This window comes from Alosa alosa, chromosome 14 (assembly GCF_017589495.1).
Source record: "Alosa alosa isolate M-15738 ecotype Scorff River chromosome 14, AALO_Geno_1.1, whole genome shotgun sequence".
Classification (NCBI taxonomy): Eukaryota; Metazoa; Chordata; class Actinopteri; order Clupeiformes; family Clupeidae; genus Alosa; species Alosa alosa.
In genome coordinates, this window is record NC_063202.1 from 31769514 (window position 1) to 31793395 (window position 23882).

At 39.5% G+C, this 23882-nt stretch overlaps 1 protein-coding gene across 3 annotated transcripts in view; it reads left to right on the forward strand.

Annotated features, from left to right (window-relative positions):
• Window positions 1–23882, forward strand: part of ano1a (anoctamin 1, calcium activated chloride channel a) — a 126726-nt gene that overhangs the window by 76816 nt on the left and 26028 nt on the right. For all 3 annotated transcript variants that reach the window (XM_048262790.1, XM_048262789.1, XM_048262788.1), the window contains 3 exons: window positions 10512–10623; window positions 21206–21263; window positions 23009–23109. In XM_048262790.1, the coding sequence (XP_048118747.1) occupies window positions 10512–10623; window positions 21206–21263; window positions 23009–23109 (271 nt within the window). The remainder of the gene's footprint in view (window positions 1–10511; window positions 10624–21205; window positions 21264–23008; window positions 23110–23882) is intronic.

The window sequence follows — 23882 nt, forward strand, 5'->3', positions numbered from 1 at the left end:
TTGCTGTAGAGATTTACCATTTACTACATACAGTAGGCACTCTGATTCCATGTATGGGGCACATATATATTATTCAGATGACACACAAACACAAGTAGACAAGACCTGTTTAGTTCAAAAGCTCACTTGCCACGGCAAGGCACAGATCAGGAGTGAGATGACGAGACAAGACAAGAGACAATATTAGTATTTTTTTCTTTTGTTGTTTTTTGTTGATGTTTTTTTTTTTCTTAGCTGACAAAGACACACACACATCACAAGGACATGAACACACAAAAAAAGAACACATAGGCCTAGTGTATGTCCTAAATGGTCAGGGAAATAGGTAGCAAATCAACAGTGTAAATCATTACTAATAAATGGCTGACAATTTTTTTTTTTATGTAACAGGCCTTTTGCTGTAGAGATAATGACTCCCTATCCCTATCCATACAGGGCCGGCATTCCCATCATCTTGTGATAGACTATGCATAGCCTAATGGCTCCCCTTTCCCGTGTCACTACCTCTGCTCCTGCTGCCCAGCAGCATGGCCAGATCCGCCTCGCGCACGCCGAGTGGAGAGAATTTGCGCAGCTCGGACTAGGCCTACTGTCATTCTCATTGCGACTCTCCACACTGCCCCCTAACTATCCTATGAGCACTTCGACCTCGTCTAACATACCCAGTGGCATTAGACAAAGGCTCCACCACGTTACTGTCGCCGCGATTGCGGAGAAGCACACGGTCAGAAGACAGAAGCTAGCGCTACATGGACATTACCTCCAGCCTCGTTCGCCACACCACTAACACCCTGCTAACTTCCCGATGAACACTCCAACCCCGTGAAACATTATTCCCACCACTGACATTGGGCAAACGATTCAACGTTTGTGCTTGGTGTAAGCTAAACTCTCACTTTGTCCACAGTTTTGTTTAAAGCATGACCTTTTTTGGACTCGGGGATGACGTATGACATGTCTGCCATCTACTGGAGTGGAGGTCGAACGAAATATGACACCCTATTTGACTAAATCGGCCGTTTTATTCAGTACCGCATCTTGTCGAGTAAACTCGACCGTGGTGCCTAGAGGGTTAACAACCAGCATAGCAACCGCTTTATGCGTTTTGGCTTATTGGATGTTGCGTTTATGCAGATAACTTTTGATCCGTGTGCCCGATTTTCAAAAACGAGGTACTGTTGCAATCCCTTTTGGCCCACTCTTGCAGTTCCTTGGAGATGCAATTCTAGTTATTATTATTATAATACAACACCAAAACAGAAAAAGTTGGGACGTGTAAAATGTGAATAAAAACAGATTGTAATACTGTGCAAATCTCTTAAACTCATATTTAGCTGCAAAAAGGACACAGACAACATCAATGTTGAAAATGACCAATTTGACTTATTCATGGAAAATATATGTTAATTTTGAATTTGATACCAGCAACATGTTTTAAAAAAAAGTTGGGACAGAGATAACAAAATGCTGGAAAAGTTGTGTAATAATAAAGAAAACAAAAGGAGGAATGTTTCACAACTGATTGGGGTAACTGGCAACAAGATTGGGTATGAAAAAGAGCATCCCAGAGAGAAATATTTGCAAACAAGAGAACGAGCTGAAAAAAATTGGATGGCCGTGGTCTTTTGGACCTCAAATGGCACTGCATCAACACCAGACCTGTTTCTAGACCCGTCTTTGTATGGGCTCAGGAAAACCTCTGATAACCATTGTCTATGTGCACAGATTGATACTCAATTCAAACTGCAGCAAAAATTGTAACAGCCAAAATTGCATTGAGATGTGATACATAAAATACCACTGTCTTATCTGGGCCTGAGTTTATTTAAAATGGACTGGGGTAGTAAATACTCTAGTAAAACTCTAGTAAATAGTCTCCTCGGTTCCTAAACAGAATCCTTTACAGAATGTTGTTAAATGAAGAGGTGAAGCAGCACAGTGGTAAACATGCTCCCGTCCCAACTTTTTTTGAAACATGTTGCTGGCATCAAAATCTAAATTAACATATATTTTCCATGAAATAGTCCAATTTGTCATTTTCAACAATTGATATGTTGTCTGTGTCCTTTCTGCTGCTAAATATGGGCTTACGGGACTTGTACATTATCACATTCTGTTTTTATTTGCATTTTACACAACGTCCCAACTTTTTCTGTTTTGGGGTTGTAATTAATGTGCTTGTTGAAAGCAGCACACTATTGTTCTTCTTAAGTTTTCATCTTTTTGTTGTTGTTGTTGTTGTTGTTGTTGTTGTTGTTGTTGTTGTTTCCCTAATTTTTTGTAAGCTCCTGCCCCTAGACCTTTTGAGATATTGCCACCGGTCCAACTCTGGAAGGTCTGGTCAGTACTGGTGTAAGTTGCTTGAGAAGATGGCGTCACTGACCCTTGTTGTTATTCCGCCATATTGGATTTTTATTGAAACCGAAGCTTTCAGAGGTCACAAATTTTGTCCGATCTCCATAAAACTTGACGAACATGATCCCCAGACCAAGCCTCATAAACATTTTAGTGCATACGGAAAGTATTCACAGCACTTCACTTTTTCCACATTTTGTTACAGCCTTATAACAAAGTGGATTCAATTCATTTTCCCCTCAAAATTCTACCCACGATACCCCATAATGACAACATGAAAGTTTTTTTGAATGTTTGCAAATTTATTCGAAATAAAGAACGAAAATATAATATGTTCATAAGTTTCACAGCTTCTGCTCAATACTTTGTTGTAGCACCTTTGGCAGCAATTACAGCCTTAAGTCTTGGAATATGAAGCCACAAGCTTGGCACACCTATCTTTGGCCAGTTTCGCCCATTCCTCTTTACAGAACCTCTCGAGCTCCATCAGATTGGATAGGGAGCACAGCCATTTTCAGATCCCTCCAGAGATGTTCAATGGGATTCAAGTCTGGGCTCTGGCTGGGCCACTCGATGATATTCACAGAGTTGTCCTGAAGCCACTCCTTCGATATCTTGGCTGTGTGCTTTTGTCCTTTTGAAAGATGAACAGTCGCCCCAGTCTGAGGTCAGAAGTGCTCTGGAGCAGGTTTTCTTCCAGGATGTCTCTGTACATTGCTGCATTCATTTTCCCCTCAATCCTGACTAGTCTCCCAGTTCCTGCCACTGAAAAACATTCCCACAGCATAATGCTGCCATGACCATGTTTCACTGTAGGGATGGTATTGACCAGGTGATGAGCGGTGCCTGGTGTCCTCCAAACATAATGCTTGGAATTCATTCCAAAGAGTTTGGTCTTTGTCTCATCGGACCAGAGAATTTGTTTGTCATGGTCTGAGAGTCTTTCAGGGGCCTTTTGGCAAACTTCAGACAGGCTGCCATGTGCTTTTTACTAAGGAGTGACATCCGTCTCGCCGCTCTACCATATAGGCCTGATTGGTGGAGTGCTGCAGCAATGGTCATTCTTCTGGAAGGTTCTCCTCTCTCCACAGAGGAACCCTGGAGCTCTGTGAGAGCGACCATCAAGTTATTGGTCAACTCCTTAACTAAAGCCCTTCTCCCCCAATCACTCAGTTTAGAGGGACGGACAGCTCTAGGAAGAGTCTGGGTGGTTCCAAACTTTTTCCATTTAAGGGTGATGGAGGCCACTGTGCTCATTGGGACCTTTTAAGGCAGCAGAAATTTGTCTGTACCCTTCACCAGATCTGTGCGTTGAGGCAATCCTGTCTCGGAGGTCTGCAGACAATTCCTTTGACTTCATGCTTGTTTTGTGGTCTGACATGCTTTATGACGTTGCATGTTGCAAGCAAATTTATTTAATTGGTTGGGATAACATGGGATGGTTGTGAAGAAGTTTGCCCCATGTCTGGAAGTCCTATAATGTGAGGTTCATATGTGATAATAAACCATGCGAGTCAATATTGAGTAAGGATTCACTTTAGGCTACACAAATAATGATCCCTGAATTGGACAGGCTGTATAGTGTGCCATATGTAGACTATTCAACGTAGGAACGTAGAAATGGTGTGTATGTGTGTGTGTGTGTGTGTGTGTGTGTGTGTAAGCAGTGCAGTGTTACAGCCTCTGGAAAGAAGCTGTACCTGAGCCTGCTGGTGCGGGAGCGCAGGCTCCTGTATCGCCTGCCAGACGGGAGTAGACTGAAAAGACCATGGTTTGGGTCCTTGACAATGGATTTGCCTTTGTTTTTACAGTGGTAATGATATGTGTCGTGGATGGAGGGGAGTTGGGAGTCAATAGTCCTTTGGGCAGATTTCACTACTCTTTGTAGTGCCTTGCGATCAGCAGCGTTGCAGTTGCCGTACCATACAGAGATGCAGTTTGTGAGTATGCTCTCAATGGTACAACGGTAGAAGTCTGTTAGATACCTAGGACATAGGTGTGCTTTCTTCAGGGTTCATAGAAAGTGAAGGCGCTGATGCGCCTTCTTCACCAGACAGGGGGAGTTGAGAGACTAAGAAAGAATTTCAGTGATGTGTACCCCAAGGAACTTAAAGTTAGACACACGTTCCACCTCAGCACCGATGTGTGCTCTGCTCTTGGCTCTCCTGAAATCCACATGATCTCCTTGGTCTTCTGAGTATTGAGTGCCAGGTTATTGTTTTTGCACCACATAGCTATAGGTGGCAGATTTAAAACTGTGGGGGACTGTTGAGTGGGCCAGAGACATGTTAAAGATGTTGGTGAAGACACCAGTGAACTGCTCCGAACAGGCTCGCAAAACACGTCCGGGAACTCCATCAGGGCCAGCAGCTTTCCGAGCATTCACTCTGCCCAGGATATCGCAGACCCCTGAGGTGGAAAATTGGGGTATGTCCTCATCTGGTGAAATAGCTGACTTAAAGGCTGCCTCCTTGTTTTCCCGGACAAATCGAGCATAGAAGTGGTTCAGCTCGTCTGGGAGGGAAGTAGAGGAGGGTAGGGAAGAGTTGTAAGGGAATTTGTTGGTGATTGTATGTAAGCCTTCAGTAGTGCTCTTCAATCCTTTTCTTGTAGGTGTGTTTGGCGCTGAATATTCCTTTCCTCAGGTTGGATCTGGCTGAGCTGTAGGCCTCCTGGTCTCCCGACCTAAAGGCTGCATCCCTAGCCTTGAGGAGGAGGCGAACTTTGTTCATCCAGGGTTTCTGGTTAGGGAATAGTTTCACTGTTTTATGTGTAGTCACTCCATCTACACACTTGTTGATATAATTCAGGACAGAGTTGGTGTATGTGTGAATGTTTGTATGGGAGACTGTACCACCACATTTATACCGAACAAATAATTTCCATATTAAATATCCATTGCACATCCCTGCACTCAACTGGTGGCCAGGAATCCTCCCTGGGCACAGCGTGAACAGCTCACTGGCAGACTCAGTCGGAACGCCCCCACGTCCTCTTCTGCTCGCCGATAGGCTGGAGCGCACCCTCGCATGCACCAAGTAACTCCTCCCACTCGCTGCAGCCTAGAGGGAGAGGAATGCACAGGCTCAGCACCGAAGGCCAACGATGCTGCTTAACCCATACGGTCACTGGTAGACGTTCCTTTGGAGTCAGATTGAGTGCGCTGTATCAATGTGGTCTCCTCCGCCGCTGCTTATCTTCCTCAACAAACCACCGCCTCAAGAGGAAGTAAACAGATCGCTAAGCTAATTGCAGCCCAGCAGCCAGCCTCAGTCACTGACTCAAAACTCTTACGTCCCTCCACTATGGATCGCCTTGGCATATCAGCTCCTCAGTTCCCAGCTCCAGCACAGCCCTGTCCCGTTGGCACCGGCAGAATAAACAACAAGGTGAAAGGGGAGAGAGCACAGGCACAACCAAACACCACAGCAATATGATTACATGCTACAGTCCATAAATGTAAGTGACTTGTCTCCCGCATCGGCGCGTCTTATATCCCGTCCCTCCACAATTGAGTCATACCTGGGATTTTATACCACAGCCAGCCAATGCACACATCCCTCCCCGATCAGCTGGTTGTCAAGTCCTGATTACTTGCGTCTGGCCACTAGTTAACTTAAGCCCTTCTTACACTGAAAGACTTTGTAAAGATTTGGAAAAGATTTTTGAAAGACTACAGTCTCAGACCCTCTCACATCTAAAGACAAGTGATAGAGTTTTCAGTCACAGACTATGATTTTGCAATGACTGCTACTAGATTACCTTAAATTATTACCCATCGTGCAATAGATATCAACAGGAACTGAAATGATAGCATATTAAACTCAGTCATATTTTTGTGTTTCTGCAGCATTGTTTCATGCGTGACATTTCTAACCGATATGGAGTTGTTCTGTCGCGTGGAAGAGCCGACTAAAGATGTATAAGAAACTAAATAACAAATGATCATATTCATAGGTTTCATCAGGTCCCTTGCTACAGCTGTCGCCTACTTTGCCCCTTCCTGTTTGGTGTTGGAGAGAAGTCACTATTGGTTTTTATTGTTCACGTCATTATTTGCATGAGCCACGACTAGAAAGACTTGCGATAATATCAACCATGTTTGATATTGTCGTAACAGCAAAATTAGAAAAAGACTGACTCCGACTGACTTAAAACCGCTAAGATTGGCACCTTACACTTAACGATCTAGTTTACGGGAGCGCGCCGCAATTCCAGTACAACTCCCATGATTTCTGTCCGACTTTGGAAATTTAGTCACGACTGTGAAAACAGACCAAAATCGTACAATGTAAGGCCGCCATTATCAGGAAATGATACGAAGCACAAGATACACAATCAAAACACAGGTTAGACAGGTTTGATCTTTTTTTGAGACAGATAAAAAAAACATGTGTAAATTAACCCGTAGGGACGTGACATATATGTAAATGTGCATTTAGTTGGTCTGCCATGACTACTCTTGCTGTTTTAAAAAATTGTCTGTTTCCCCATTCAAAAATGAAATACTTAGGGCCCTATCGTGTACACATGTGCAATTGACTTTATACACTGGCGCTTGTATCATTCCTATTTTGCATTGAACGCACAGCGGAATTTTCCCTCCACAGACGCAGGTCGTTAAATTAGGAAATTGACTTGTGCTCCTGGGGGCAGTTCAGCGAAAAGAGGAGACGTGTTGTGGTGCAAACGTTCCCTGGTGCTATTTTGCAGATTCAGAAAACAATTCCGCCACTGACCAGGAAAAACCTAGTCTAAAGTCAGCGGCGGTTATTCAGATGCTATTTTAAGGCGCCTGCAGGAATGAAGGAATATATGCACACCCATCTACAGACAACCCTGTGCACGCACTGAAATATTCAAAGCATTGATAATATTTGTCCGTTTTACCAGTTTCGTTTGTGTGTTGGTCACCTAAAAAGTAGCCTATATACAACATCCACATGCAATATCTTTACAACAACGCCTAATAATGACCTATTCATTTGGAGAACTTTATACAGCCCTATAAAGGCTAAAGTTACCTTTATAGTTTTGTCCCAATTTACGGTTGTTTATGGCTTTAAACATTGTGTTAGCTTTAAAATCAGCCTAATCATTATTCCAGCTGTAACGCTAATGTTTTGACAAGCACCACAATTTTGCCTACCTTGCCCATCTGAAATAACTCCTTTGCTGCCTCCATCCTTTGCTCCCTCTATCCTTTCGTTGTTTTCAAAAGTGAATTAGCTTAAATCAGTTTATTGTGCGTTGATAACCAGCAACCATAGATGGTAAAAGTAAGTAGCAAGCCTACAATTTCTGTAATTGCTGCGTCCGTGCGTTGTTATTCTCTCTCCTGCTCAAACAAAAGTTGTGCGTGCATTAAATTGATTTTGAGAACGTGTTTACAAACTTTACTTTACAGAAAATATTGTAAATAGCCTACTGTCATGCAGTTAATGGGATACTGTGCAGAGTTTGGAAGTTATAGTAGGTCAACTTGGTGTGAAGACACATATAGAGGAAATTGTCTCTCGTTGAGTTGCCTGATGGTAAGCACAGTGCGTACAGCAGTACACCTGCTTGGGCATAATCTAGCGTGTGCACAAAGCACATACACTTTGCTCCTCTCATATACACGGACGCAGCAGTTCCCATTTCTGCAAATCATACATAATTACAAGGAAAAACACAAGGGATCATTGTGGTGTCCATTAAGATGTGGAAAAATAAGCATAAATCTAGCGAACACGCCATTTCCATGAATCATGGATGTGTTGATGACATAAATGAGGAAATATTAGAGGACTTAAGGAGACGTGATGTTGAACTGCATATGCCGATGCCATTTAACCCAAATGCCCAAGCAGCAGCACGGGAGAGGAGAGCTTATCTGACAGAAGAACATTGCAAAAATATCATCATTCATTCATAGTGATTCAGTTAGAGTGAGCCCAAAACATCGGAAAGTGTGTCATTGTGACATTTCTGTATTGACATTTTGTCAAAAAGAAAAAACAATAGCAAACAGTTCCCAACTGAACAGTCCTTGCTGTGAACAGCTACTGGCTGCGACAAATCCGCCATCATAATAGCAATCCGCCATGGAACAAGCGCACCAGAGTCCTGCACGGGTTCGGGTGCCTGCAGTCTTTCAGAACAAAGTGGCTGCTTATTGATTAAAAATCACCTAAAGATGACTCTTGACATTTTGTCATGGTGGAGAGAGCATGCTCGTTTATTTCCCAATATTGCTTAGATTGTGAGATCTATTGCCATCCCTGCAAGTGAGCGAGATTTCTCCTATGCGTGGGAAAAGGTAGGCCACATTTTTTCGCATTCAATCTTGCACTCAAATAATATTTATATTTGCCTACATGTGCATAAAGTTTCATAGGCTAATGCATAATCCGGTGTAGGCTATGACCGAACCATTCCTTCATTTAGCCTACTGCTGTTAATGTAAGTTTAATGATGTGTGTGCAAGGCGGTGTTTGAATCCTAAATTCGGCATTTGCGTGGTGATAGCCTTGTAGCCGCATCTGCTTGAAGAGTGGTTAAATGTTATCAGTCGGAGTGTTGTATTGTGGTTTTCATCATGTAGGATAGGCCTGTCAACTTCAGCTGAAGTTGGATCTGCAATGTTAATGGTTGTGTAATTAGTTCCTTAAACCTGTCTATTTAACTTGGGTGGTAGACTGATTTTAACTCGGGTACGGGTCGGGTGTCGGTTTTATTTAATGCGGGTCGGCTACGGAATTTAACTAGCTCTGGTATCGGAAAAAGGGTAGGATGCGGTTTTAAACATGACTGGTACGGGTGGGTGCGGATTTTAAAAAATTGGACCCGTTCAGGACTCTGAAGCGCACCTGTTGTTAAAGGGAATGTGAGATGACTCTCTGATTGGTTTATTGCACATTACGCCCAAACCACACCCATGAGTAATGTAGCTACTTCAGACCAACCCATTTTAGATTTGTGTCGGGTGCAACAGTCATTTATCCTGCTGGTAAAATAGCAACAGCACCCAAGATCCGCCCACAAAGCTATTTGCGCTTTGCGCAAAGATACTTCAGTTTCAGATCATTAAAATAGAGCCCTTAATTTCCTTGTTAGTCTCTATTAAAAGCTGTTGCTCACTTGGTGTGAATGACACTATTTTGTGCATTTTTATTTTTTTTATTCCAACCATGAGTTCTTTTCAGGAAAGCCGAGAACACGCATGTATCCTAAATTACTTGTGGCTTGAATTCATGAAACGTGTTGAGCTAAGATGACCAGACAATGCTAGGTCAAGCCTCACTGTACTTCTTATCTTGGATGTTTTAATTCTGTGAAATGGCCCTCTGGAAATGTAAACTCCTAAACATGGAGTGTTTAAAAGTTTAGCCACAAGCTAAGTTCAGTGCTATTTTGATTATGCCGTCAGCTCAGGGTACTGGTGACAGAGTTGTTCTTGTTCTTGGCTATAGTAGGAAAGGGGAAGAATATATTTGGAATATATATCTAATATATAGAATAGAGAAAATATAATTGGTGGCTACTAATTAAGGACAGGGCCAGACAGCTCTAACTTTGCATGATTGATTTGAGTTATAGCTCCTAGTTATTTTAATGATTTTAGAAATATAACATGAGAGGTTGTCAAGCTATACGCTACATACCTACCTACATACCTATTTAAAGAAACGAAAAGGCCGGGCTTTAAGATGAAATTACTTTTGTTGAGGGATGGTACCACCATGGTATCCCCCCAGTTATAGTAATGAAAGTCGACATAAGTCATGGCTAAATTAAGGAGATCATCTATTTATGTTATTAATGATGGTTAAAATCTCCACAAATTACAAATTGCAAATCTGTTAAGTGGAGATAAAGATACAGTTGAGATAATCACTGGAAAATCTATAGAAAAGTCTGTGTACCTTATTTTTTCCTTGACTGCCAATTTTTATGACTGATAGTTTATCCAGAAGGTTAGCAGAAAGAGCATAATGCTAACATAGGTTAAGATCTTTGCTCTATTAGTAATTAGTAGACTTTTTTCATTTTATGTTTGCTCTTGCTGAACATTTGAATGTTGTTGTACATTCATTCAGCCTTAAAGTATGGAAAGTATCTTGCAAGTTGTCTCCAGATGTTACATAGCTTTGTTTTATGTTTGTTTTTTCCAGAGGTTCCGAAGACAGACAAGAGTTTTGAGGAAAGACTCATCTTTAAGACATTTGTCTTAAAGATTGTCAATGCCTTTACACCTATAGTCTACCTGGCATTTTTCAGAGGAAGGTAAGGGCCTTGTGCAAATATGTTGATTTTATGTAAGTTTATGTAAAGACTAACTAATAGTAATAATGCACCAGACACATAATGAACAAAACATACACAAAATGTGCAATAATATGTTTTGTGACTGTCAAAAACTTAAATTTCAACTAGGGTGAGTGAGTCTCACCTATAGTGATGGGTATAGCACCTGTGAGAATACAGTTGTTACTTGACAAAGAGTTTTCAAGCAATGAAGCAAATATTTTTCGATGACAAGTAAGACCAAGGGTCAAATCTTATGGCCGGTGCATTGAATGCAACTTTCTTTGCTACGGTTATCATCATCTCGCCAGGTGTGCACATTGTCTAAATAGTTAATGAACTTGCACACCCACGGGTGTGTGTCGGTGAAAAGACATGGTGTGGTCAAACACATCGATCACTGAAAATGATAATTCCACTGACCAAGAAAAACCTCCAACAGAATAAAAAAGTGCATAATTTCCCTCTTATTTTTAAAGCGCACTGTCAAGAAGTCTGGCTTCTGATGTGCCTAGTGGTTAGACTCTGGCAACGAGTCCCTGACAATGCAACGCAAAGACTGCGCTAGTGTGCTCAGCTGAATGTCCTTAACAGAAATTTTTTAATGTTAATGGATTGACTCCTGTTTCTTTTCTGGTTATGTTTTTGATTGTAAACCCCTGTCAGTCAGTACTGTAAAAGTTAATAACTAAATGTAGGACTCTGTTTTGTGATTGTCTATGAGTTAAATGCCTAGTTGAGTACAGATGTGTAAACACAAAGTCTGAGGGCCAAATGTATGTACATTTGCGAACGTAGCGTTATCAGCGCCATGGACAAACCGCAGATAGCGAACGCTGTGATACCCAAGTATACGTCAGATTTATCAAACTTTCACTTCATTGGGAAATCTGCACCTTTCTCCACCCCCTACTGCAATTTACAAATGTCCACAACTGAAGGCATAGCCTACATGCAAGCGCAGTAGAAGTTAAGTTAACTGATGACAATATTAAAAAGAATCAAACGTTTAGTGATCATGAAATAATACAATACATGATAAGATTTCAACAAGCAGGGAGATAATCAAGATCAGTAGTTCTACTCAAACTACTTGTGCACGTACTGTAGGCTATGGAAGATTGCTCAAATCTAGCAAGTAGGAAAGTTTAAGTGGATAACGTGAAAGTGAAAGTAACAGACATTCGAATGGCCAAAGAAAGTTAAGGTTGCTTTTGATATAGTACAAAGACACAAAACTGGTGCTCTAAATAGTGTTTCTGTTGTCTTCTGTTCTCTAATTGACGCATTTAACCACAATTTGGATTAACACCTGCTTTTACAAGGGGGGAGATATATAGGCGCAGAATAGACGTTTACTTTCACAGGTTGTTTGATAGGCCAAGTAGCTGAGTAGATGTTGTATGGGACTTGTATGAATTCAACAGCTTAAGATCCCAGACAAGACAGAAGCAGTGAAAGGAGTCAAGAACAATTGTGGATGGGGAAAAAATATATTAAGGAGATAAATACTTGACAAACTAAAGGTTGTTGTGTATCAAATTAAATGTATAATCTTACACTCTTTGTTGGAAGCCATGGTTTTGGCAGGCAGCTGCTCTCCTCTTCTTCCAGTACTACCACTCCTGAATCTTTAGTAGTACACAGTACCTATTGGCCTTTTGCATGCCATAGTGGAGCGGAAGACATACAGCAAACTAGAAATGCAATTCCAAGGAATTGACCTGTCGCTAAGCGCCACCCTTAGAACGCTGATGAGCCAATGACAGTCCAGCCTCAATGAGACTCGGACATCAGCTCGGACAACTCCATAGGAAACAACAGGGAGCAGGCATAAAATGACAAATTAATGGTTATTTAAAGAGTTTATTAACTCAAAAAACCCCGACGGATAACCATGGTCAAACGGTTTGGGTAACACTTTATTTTAATGTGTCGCTGTTACAGTGTACCTACCTAATTAGGTACAGTGGTACAACCTGTGTAACAACATGTACTATCAGGTACTATCATTGTACTTGCATTATGTATTTGTTGGTACCTACATATAGTTGTTACATTGTAATACTGAGTGCTTTTACAAAACTTTGCCAATTTGCCTAAATTTTCATCAGAGGCAAAGAGCTGACCTGAGACCTGCTGGATGGGGTAAATCTGGTCATGATAGATTTGATATACAAACCATTCTTAGCTCCAGTCAAGGCCTCATTGTCTTCAGTGTACATGTAACAGCTGTGCTGCTACAACCTTGTTACTCTTTGATACAGTGGAATAAACCTATTAAGTGTACCAGTTAATTACTTACATGTACATATGACATGTATGTTGTGTCTTCGATGTCTTGGAACAGGTCTACTAATTCACTACATAGTATCAAAGAGTAATAAATGTGTACCAACACAGTTGATACATGTACTACAGTATGTAGGGTAATGGCAGACATGTTCCAAGACACCAATGACACAACACAATATGTACTGTACATGTAAGTACTTAACTGGTACATTTTAATGGGTTTGTGCCACTGTATCAAAGAGTAATACATGTGTACCAACACAGTTGATACATGTGCTACGTAGGGTAATGGCAGACATGTTCCAAGACACCAATGACACAACATACATGTAAGTACTTAACTGGTACACTTCATTTTAATGGGTTTATGCCACTGTATCAAAGAGCAATAGGTGTGTACCAACACAGTTGATATATGTACTATGTAGTGAATTAGTAGACCTGTTCCAATACATACACAACATACATGTAATATGTACATGTAAGTAATTAACTGATACACTTAATAGGTTTATTCCACTGTATCAAAGAGTAACAAGGTTGTAGCAGCACAGCTGTTACATGTACACTGAAGACAATGAGGCCTTAACTGGAGCTAAGAATGGTTTGTATATCAAATCTATCATGACCAGATTTACTCCATCCAGCAGGTCTCAGGTCAGCTATTTGCCTCTGATGAAAATGTAGGCAAATTGGCAAAGTTTTGTAAAAGCACTCAGTATTACAGTGTAACAACTATATATAGGTACCCACAAATACATAATGCAAGTACAATGATAGTACCTGATAGTACATGTTGTTACACAGGTTGTACCACTGTACCTAATTAGGTAGGTACACTGTAACAGCGACACATTAAAATAAAGTGTTACCACGGTTTGCATGGGGGACGTGTAATTCTGATAGCTGGTACCCCGAGAGGCTAGAAAACGGGGTATATTTTCATCAGCAGTAGCCTACAGGACGTCTCTCGCGTTTGCAACAGCTTGACGTAATGTAGGCTACTAAGCCAACAACGTGGGCACAGGTTCCCTGTTAAATCCCAAGATGAAAATGCTCATTAACCAACTACTATATTCTTACTATATCAAATATTAATGTAACCTAACGTATCTTAGTATCAATCTTCCACTAGCTAGCTAGCATTAACGTCAGTGGTTTTTGCACGGTGATTTGCACGGCTACTCGCCACAACTGCTTGTACCCTTGTATGTATTCTAAAGTTTTGAATACACCCCTCCATAGCATAATTAAGTCCCTTTTGATAGCTTCTGGAGGAAAGTAAATCCTCTTATCCATCAAAACGTCCTCAAAGCCTGCTTTCATATACTGTCAGCTGCCATTGTCCACAATGTATTTCTAATCAAGTCTGGTTTGTTTGTCCAAGTTTTCACAGGGTAACAATGGGGGGCGGGGCTTAGCAACAGGTCAATTAGACGAGGGGATGCAATTTGCTGGCTAGGGTGTTGGTGGGGCTTGAACTTGCTACTAGCTGATTGGTAGGGTAATTGTGATACCTGCAAAGGTGCTTTTGGAGTAACCAAATTTGAATCTTGTGTGACAAGGCGTTCTTGAGATATCACACTCAATGTGTTTTTGACCTTGACATTTGACCTTCAATCTCCAACATCAACTCACTTCATCTTTGAGTCCTTACAAACACTCGTACCAAATTTGAAGCATGTACGTCAAGCCGTTCTGGAGATATAATGTTGAATGCATGAGATATGACTGGGACTTTTATGTTGACACACAGGAAACACTTTAACAGGATGTGTAGTTCAGGGAGAGCCAGATTGTATGCTTAGAAGCTGAGACAGTTGGATTCCTCACAGGTGACACCTGTGCCAGTGTTCTGATTAGCCTGGGAACTGCTCTGAGAACTACTTAACGAGTGCAGCTGGCTCTATTATGACATCACAGGCCTCCATTCAAGTCTATGGGGGAAAAATACACTTTTAATTACAAATATTTCTAAAAGTATAAACTTCTCAAAAATGAAAAATGGATAGCACGGTAAAGCCTTGGAAGATCTATGCAACGGTGTTTCAACCAAGTTTGTACTTTAAGCGATTTGGGCTGAATAGTGCGCACAAAAAGGTAAAAAGAAAAATAATAATAACTAGAAAATGGAATTTCGAGGAAATTACCAGTGTATGAAAATGCAAAACATACTGTATATTAACATAAAATGCAAAACAAACTTTTATTTGTAAACTCTTTATTTGTGGGCAGAGGAAACAGTTGGCAGGCGTCATAGTTGATAACAACTGACAGATAAAATGGCTGAACAGTTAAATAGTTGAGTAGTTTAAATAGTTAAATTATTTAATAGTGAATTATTGTAGTGAGGACATTTATTTTGAAACAGTTATGGGCAGAGGAAATAGTTGAACAGGATCTGTAGTCTTAAGAGAGCTAAAGCCTGAGACAGAGTATATAGTTTAAAAGTTAAATGTATATAGTGTAATGGATGTTGATAGACAGAAAGTTGAATGGATGTTGATAGGCAGATTGTTTAATGGATGTTGATGGATAGTTTAATGGGTGGATGAGTGAATGGTTTGAAGAGGATGAATGGATAGAAAGTTGGATGGAATGTGCCTTATATCCTTGTAGAATGGAGAGACACAGAGAGAGTTGGCCTAGTTGAGCAGAAAGCAGTTGAAACAGGTGCAATCAGTTTAACTGGCTCTTTGATGGGGCCTAGTTGAGCAGCTGGAAGTTGATACAGGTGCAAATCAAGTTAATTAGCCCATTCTGATGTCATAGTGCCAATGCAAAATCTATGGGGAAAAATAAGCTTGTTACAGTGCATGAAAATGCACTGTACTGTTCTTCCTAGGCTTCTTATTACAGTGCATGAAAATGCACTGTACTGTTCTTCCTAGCCAACTTCCGCTTCTTCTTATTATTATTCCGCTTACCACTTTTTCCGTACGCAATTTCTCTTGAACAGTTTAACTTAGAAACTTTCTTCAAACTTTGTAACGTAGGTCTTCAAATGGACCAGGTTGCTATGTCTTTTCGACTTTGAGACTTTTATACTTTTTAAACTATTAAAGAAAAACTTTTTAAAAATCCCCATAGACTTAACATTGTTATTGTGACATCACAATACGGCCATTAAGCAATTAGAATCCTATGCCAGGTGTTCAGGCCACCTGCAGCAACTGCCAGTCTCAGGCTTTAAGCATACAATCTGGGTCTCTTAAGACTACACATCCTGTTCAACTGTTTCTTCTGCCCAAAACTGCTTCAAAATAAAAGTCCTCACTACAATAATTCACTGTTAAACAATTTAACCCATTAAACTACTGAACTTTTTACATTCAACTTTTAAACGGTCTACTTTTAAACTATCATTAAACTATCTATCTATTAAACTAGCTGTCTATCAACAACTTTTAAACTATCTACATTCAACTTTTAAACGGTCTACTTTTAAACTATCAACTTTTATTACGCTATGCAACCACCTTGTCTGTCCTAGCATCACCGCAGTAACCAGCTCTGTATTATCTATTTTAACTATACATGATGTTTTACATCACAACTTTTGCATTTTCATGCACTGGTAATTCCTTGGGAATTGCGTTTCTAGTTTTTTGTTAATATCTCAAAAAGTATAAAGTTTACAAAAGTGAAAAATACATTCCTCAGCCCCAGCCGTGGCACAACTGGCTGGGGCACCTGCACCGTACGCCGGCGACCCGGGTTCGATTCCCGCCCCGTGGTCCTTTCCGGATCTCACCTCTCTCTCCCATTCCTGTCATTCTCCACTGTCCTATCTGCAATAAAGGCATAAAAGCTCCAAAAAATATACTTAAAAAAAAAAAAAAATACATTCCTCAAGTGTCCTTTTTCAAGACCTACATTACAAAGTTTCAACGAAGTTTCTACATTAAACGGTTGAAGCTGAATTAGACGCAGAAATTTGGTGGGAAGAAGAAGAAGAAGAAGAAGTAGTAGAAGAAGACTTCGAATAACAGAACAGTGCATTTTCATGCACTGTAATAATAATAAGAAGCAGCCACCAGATTTCAATAGAGGGGATGCATCCCCTCTAATTACAATGTGATGACGTCAACATCATTACTGTAATGTTTTGTAGTTTAAGTTATGTTTTGTGATTGTTAGTCATATAAACTGTGACATCAGTCAGTGACACCATCAAATGAGTCGGGTAATGAACATATATATATATATATATATATATATATATAATTAGGGCTGTCAATAGATAAAAAAAAATAATCTAATTAATTACATACTCTGATTAATTAATCTAAATTAATCGCATATATAATTTTTGCATTAGCATTAGTGCATTAGTGACATTAAAGTTCAAAAACTCTTTTATTATTATTTTCACTGTTCAAATAATCTGCACTAATTTGTATATATATAAACAGCCCACTGTTCTTAGGACATTCTCTCCTGCTAAGTATTTCTGGGTGAAAGTGTCGCAAACTGATTTTATCTCCTTATTTTTCCTGTTAGCCAAAATATTACAGTATTTGTATCATAGCAGAACATTAAATGATAAAGTTATCTGCCTATCATAGCTAATAGGGGTGTAAAGATTAACCGATACGTATTGGTATCCAGTTTTTAACGTGTAAGATACGGCTACATCGATATGTGAAGACCCGTATCGGAATAAAACTGAAATTAACCGGTTGTTATATCGATTTACTTCTTACAAATCGGTTCATAACCTTTTCTGCTCGCTCAGACTCTGATTTACGTTGCAAGCAGCACGTTCATCCCACTTCCTGTTTTGAAACTACACGTGGCACGGATTTGTGGGTAATGAAGTTCGTTTTGGGCTACACTCATTGCCCAAAGTAGACAAAGGACTTCATTACCCATACATCTACTGCAGCTTAAGCACGTGACAACTCGCACTCTGTCGGTGTTTGACAGATTTTACTCTTTTGTTTGTCAAAATCCAGCGCGAAATTAAACACTTACTATAGCATTCCTAAACGGCAACGATAGTCTGTAGAGTAGCCTTACGTTTGATGAAGGGATTTCCTTAATGTTAAAGAAAAATTCCGGTTTTTAGCACTTTAAGGCCCTTTTCTGGTTTGTTTTGGATGAACTAGAGTGGTGGACACCGACATTTTGACGATTGGTCCTGTCTCGACTTTTCTGACTCGTTTTGAATCGCCTTTTCACTTCTCAGGGTGGCTGGCAATGGGCATACTGTAGTAGGCTACTCAAACATGTCCTAAAACAACCCTTAACGTTAGTTTTTCAAAACTGTGCAACTTCGCCGAAAGTGGTTAGTGGTGTTCGTTGATGTTCCAAAACAAGTAGCGTAGCGAAATACAGTTTCTGTTGTCTTTTATTTGGCATTTTGTAAAATCCCATTGATTTCTGTCATTGCACGTTGATATTACTGCGCCACCGTCTATGTTTCAGGTTCAAATACGAATCATACTTTGCGCCGATATATTTGCTTTTAATAGTCAACGAACTCCACTAACCACTCGGTGAGTTGCACAGTTTTGAAAACGAACGTTAAGGGTTGTTTTAGGACATGTTTGAGTAGCCTACTACAGTATGCCCATTGCCAGCCACCCTGAGAAGTGAAAAGGCGATTCAAAACGAGTCAGAAAAGTCGAGACGGGACCAATCGTCAAAATTTCGGTGTCCACCACTCTAGTTCAACCAAAACAAACCAGAAAAGGGCCTTAAAGTGCTAAAAAACTGAATTTTCCTTTAAAGATTAATTTGGCCCTTGCTGCTAAAACGATGTACAAATTATTATTTTGTTCATATTCACTCAGACTTGGAACAAAATAGGCCCAGTTCATTGATATGTAGGCCTATGTTGTTCTTGTAGGCTATGAGAAAAGGCCAAGATTGTCTTAAGCACCGTTTTATTTTATTTCGGTATTGTCTTACCTCAACAATAGGCTACAGCTCCTTGAAAACAATCAGATATAACTCTATAAAATCTATAAAGTCTATAAAAATGTATTTTTATGTTGTATTTGGCTGCTTTGTTTGGCTGAAATGTAGACTATTCTTTTTTCATTTCAATACAATATATGATACAAACCTCAGTTTAGATAATCATATTCACACATTTGTTTTTGCCTAATTGACATGACCATGATAATTTATAATATAAAATTAATGTGCACCTTAAGCAAATGATAAAAAGTCTTTCAGAATGCTTTCCATTCTTCAACTGCATCGAATCGCATGGCATCGAATCGTACTGAATCGTTTTTTATGAACATGTACTGTATCTTTTCTTGTATCGAATCGTGCCCATGTATCTAGATGTGAATCGTATCGTCTTTTACATGAGAGATTCACACCCCTAATAGCTAACATTATTTTAGCATCTACAGATAGGGCTAACTTTAATAGAGAGACCAAATTTCCCTCACAGGATCAAAAGAGGTATATATACTTATACTTAATAATTAGTTCTCACTTTATTCTTTCTTTTATTCTCTTGATCTGATGATGTATTGTTATGTATTCTGCTTTGAAATCATGTGGTGACTGTTGCAACTGGGAATAAGCTCTCTGTATGATATAGTTTGTGAGCCTTCCTTAAATTCTTATGCATATGCCCCATTTTGAGTATTTTGCCCGACATTGTACATAATCTACTTAGGAGATCATTGCTCCTACAGAAAAACTGTGTGATGTACTGACACAGAGTTACAGAGGCTAGAATATTATTTTCTCATTCTGCCGGATAACAAGCATCTCTGAACTGACCACATTTCATCCCTATGGAATAGTCATCCCTAAACCTAGCATAGCCTTCACGCATTTGCACTCGTCTATTAGTTGAACTCATTGGCAAAGTGAAACTAACTTCACTAAGGTGTCAGTCAACGACAAGAGAGTTATATGCAGTTACTTTCACTATTGACTGGCAATGGGTTACCATCGAAAACATAGGCTGGACAAAGCAACACTTACCCTATTGCTCAAATGACTGAATAAAACAACATTTATCTCTGCTGTGCTCCATACGTGTCTCTCGCCTCTCCCCTAATCACTTTTAACCGTCATTACCAATTTGCAAATGATGGTGAATAACTACTCATCATGAGATGTACAGTATTTCGTAATATCTTTATTCTAATTATGTTTCCCATTGTAACCGTGCAATTTGTAATGTTTTGCATGGACGTGCGCTGGTGTGCGTTCATGAATGATAGAAGGATGGTGCGTGCACCAGCCAATATGACTGGTGACATGCGCTCTTAAAATAGCATATGAACAACTCGCCATTGACTTCTGACCAGGTTTAGGTGGTGTACGATAGCGATTTTTAGACAACGCGCCAGGCCCCTCACTAATGTTTAAAAAATAAACATGCAAAATACCGAATTAAAGTTTGCGAGGGTGGAAAACGAGTTTTACGCCATGCGCTGGTGTGCAAAATACAGCCCAATGTATAGAACGCCGGTCATTATTGGGAAAATAAGTCCTGACAGAGCGAACCGGACCGCCGTTCTATACATTATCTTGCTTATTATATGGCTACTTGCCAAAATGAAAAAATAAACTCCACAATATATCTCTTTAGTTCAGCTGATCAACTGTCTGCCTTCACTTTTGAATAAAAATCCGTTACCATTGACAGCGGTCATTATTTCAGAGGTCATTAGACGAAATTATAAAACGGATAGTTCCGGTCCTTGATTATGATTGGTTGAATTGTGTTCGATGCCGTTGTATATTTTCCCGATATAGCACGACTGAGACCGCATTTCGTTCTATATTAATGCTCTTATAATGCATAATGGTTACAATTGAGCAACAATTCCGATAAGAATCTACTAGCAGTGGAAATATTCTATGGGGCTCCGCGGAAGAATGGACATTTGAAATATGAAATGGCTTTTAAATTTCATGATTATTATGCTTATTTTGTATACATTTTTAATGTCCTATATGTGGTAGCTGTTTTATAAAAGCAATAAGCTTCGCTTTGCTTCGCTCGCTTCGTGCCTACCAACACCCCTCAGATGTGCTATATTCACGATATAGAACGGCCTTTCGGGGCTTATTGCTTAAATAAAGACCCGTAGAACTTTGGGAAATCCCATTCAAGTCAATGGAGCATTCTACTTGCATTGTGAAGAGCCGTATAATAAGCCGCACCATATCCACAATAGTTTCAGGAATTCAAAGTGATAAACAAATGATTACAATGTGAATGTGCACAAGTATATTCACGTTATACATTATGTGCATTGTAATGTTTTTCTTCTCTTTACAGGCTTGTAGGGCGACCTGGAAAATATCTCTATGTTGTAGGAAACTACCGCATGGAGGAGGTAACTAATTTTAAGCGACCTGGAAAATGTAGGAAAACATATCAGATGAAAGAGGGGACACAGGGCTATCCATTGGTACCATGTTTATCGATCCTTCTGGCTTATAAAAACAGACGAAGTGACTGCAAAATAATACCGTCATGTACACAAACCAACGCTGCACACCCATTACTCTCATTTGAATTACTCGCGGACCCGTGATCGGATAGATATGCCACGCATGTCACATGAAAGAGGAGACTCCGAGCTATCATTTGGTACCCAGTACATCCTTCTGGGTTATACAACAGATGAAGTGACAGCAAAATAATAATAATAATAATAATAATATTGTGTGTTTCTCTATGGCAAAGCATGTTCATAATCCGGTTTTGAGATCCTAGCAAATTCCTGCATGGCATCCAATTCAAGGCTCACATTGCATCCCAATTTGTTCGACAAAGAAACACCTTTTTGCCTTTACTTTGTTCATGGCAATGCAGTAAAAAGTTGAGAATCATGACTGCATACACCAGGCACGCAGGCTAACACGCAACCTTGGGTCAAGTCAGGTCAGATCAGTTCGTGTCACAGATATGGAGCGCAGAAAGGTCATTTTTAATCACTAAATAAAAAATGGCATTTATTTCCATAAACACACACCACATATTTCTGTAAATTGCTCAGCCCCAGAGTATCCTTCCAACATGGCAATTATATTGCCCGATTCAGGACAGTCTGCCCTACACACACATGAAATGCATGTAGAGCTATGAGCTTGTTGTGGTGAGATACATGTCGAAATAAAAGATTTTTTATATTTTAATTCTTTCAAAATAAAAATAAAATCAATGCTAGTACTAATACATGAAATGATGGCAGATCAGGATAGCCTAGACTCTGCTGAAAAAAAACAATATATAATATGTGTGTGTGGCACTTACAATGACCAGAATAAATCCTTATGAATAAAGGTAGTGAAAATGCCCTAAAAACAGCTTAGGGTTCTAAAGGTTAAGATTAAAAAAAAATCTAGTTAGTATTGTTTTTAGTAAAAAGATACTTACTTTGAACTCTCTTGTAAGATTATTTGACTTAATCTCCTTAAATTGAGACATAAAAACAAGTAAATTTATCTGCCAGTGGAGTAAGTAATTTTATCTTAATTTAAGATAAGATTGAAGATTCAGGTAAATTTACACTTACAATGACCAGAATAAATCCTTATGAATAAAGGTAGTGAAAATGCCCTAAAAACAGCTTAGGGTTCTAAGGGTTAAAAGAATGGTATTCAAAACTGATTCAAATAGTTACAGTATTTTCCATGTTAGATAAGATTTGCAGTACATTTACATTTATTCATTTAGCTGATGCTTTTATCCATCTTACAAATAAGGACATTCAAGCTACAGGAGCCTCTTGTTTGTTTTTTGAGAAAAAAATGTAACATAAAGCAGTTATCTCATTATCATTTATCATATTTTTATCCATTTTACAAATAAGGACATTCAAGCTACAGGATCCTCTTGTTTGTTTGTTTTTTTAGAAAAAAATGTAACGTAAAGCAGTTATCTCATTATCATTTATTATTTCAATCTTAATAGCTCGACAATTAGTTTTGATTAATTTAGCACCTTATTCGATGGAAATATAATCAGGGCTCTTACAGAGGGGAAAAAGGTATGGGAGGAATGGATGTATTTGCCATGCCAAAAAATTAATGAAATGTTCTTTCATTCACATGTGAAATGTCTGTTTGATTTCAGTGCGCCCATGCTGGCTGTCTGATGGAATTATGCATCCAGTTATGCATCACAATGCTGGGCAAACAGCTAATTCAGAACAACCTGTTTGAGATTGGCATTCCGTAAGCAAGACACACACACACACACACACACACACACACACACACACACACACACAGACACACACAATGATGCCCTAGTTGCAATATGCACAGGTTAGGACTGTTCACAGGATTTTTCTCATATTGCTCATACTCCCCATGTTGAAGCTAGTTGCACAGTAATGGCATGACAAGGAAAGATATGTGAATGATGGATGAATTAGCAATTTATTAAATGACAATCCATACATTTAATATAACCATTATCAGTTAAACTGAATGCAAGGAAAAACCAGATAGGCAAGTGCACTACAACAATTTAGATGCTAGTTGAACAAAGTAAACTTAACCAAATAACCCAAAACAAATGCCAGATAAACCAGATAAACCAATGCATCCCATAAAAAGAAATCAAAACAAGCCCAAAAGAAAGGAGAGAGAGAGAGAGAGAGAGCAAGAAGAAGAAAGAAAAGCAGAAAAGAGAGCAAAAGAAAAACAGACAGCAGGGCAGTTAAAGGCGAACTATGCAGGTTTTTTTAGCTTAATATGCAGGGTTTTTCGCTTAATTTACCTTAACTTAACAGCTCCGGAGTCAATGGAATGGTTATATGATTTTTTGAACAAGGTAGCGATGGAGTTTCTTGAACATTCATCATGACAGAGCCAGCAAAAAAGGGGCTCTTTAAAGGGCAAGGCAAAAGGAGGCAAGAGGAAAGAAGAGCATGGATCTGTCACGATGCAGATCTTTACACTGAAACTTATATGCAGACCAGTAATAATGTCATTTTACCCAG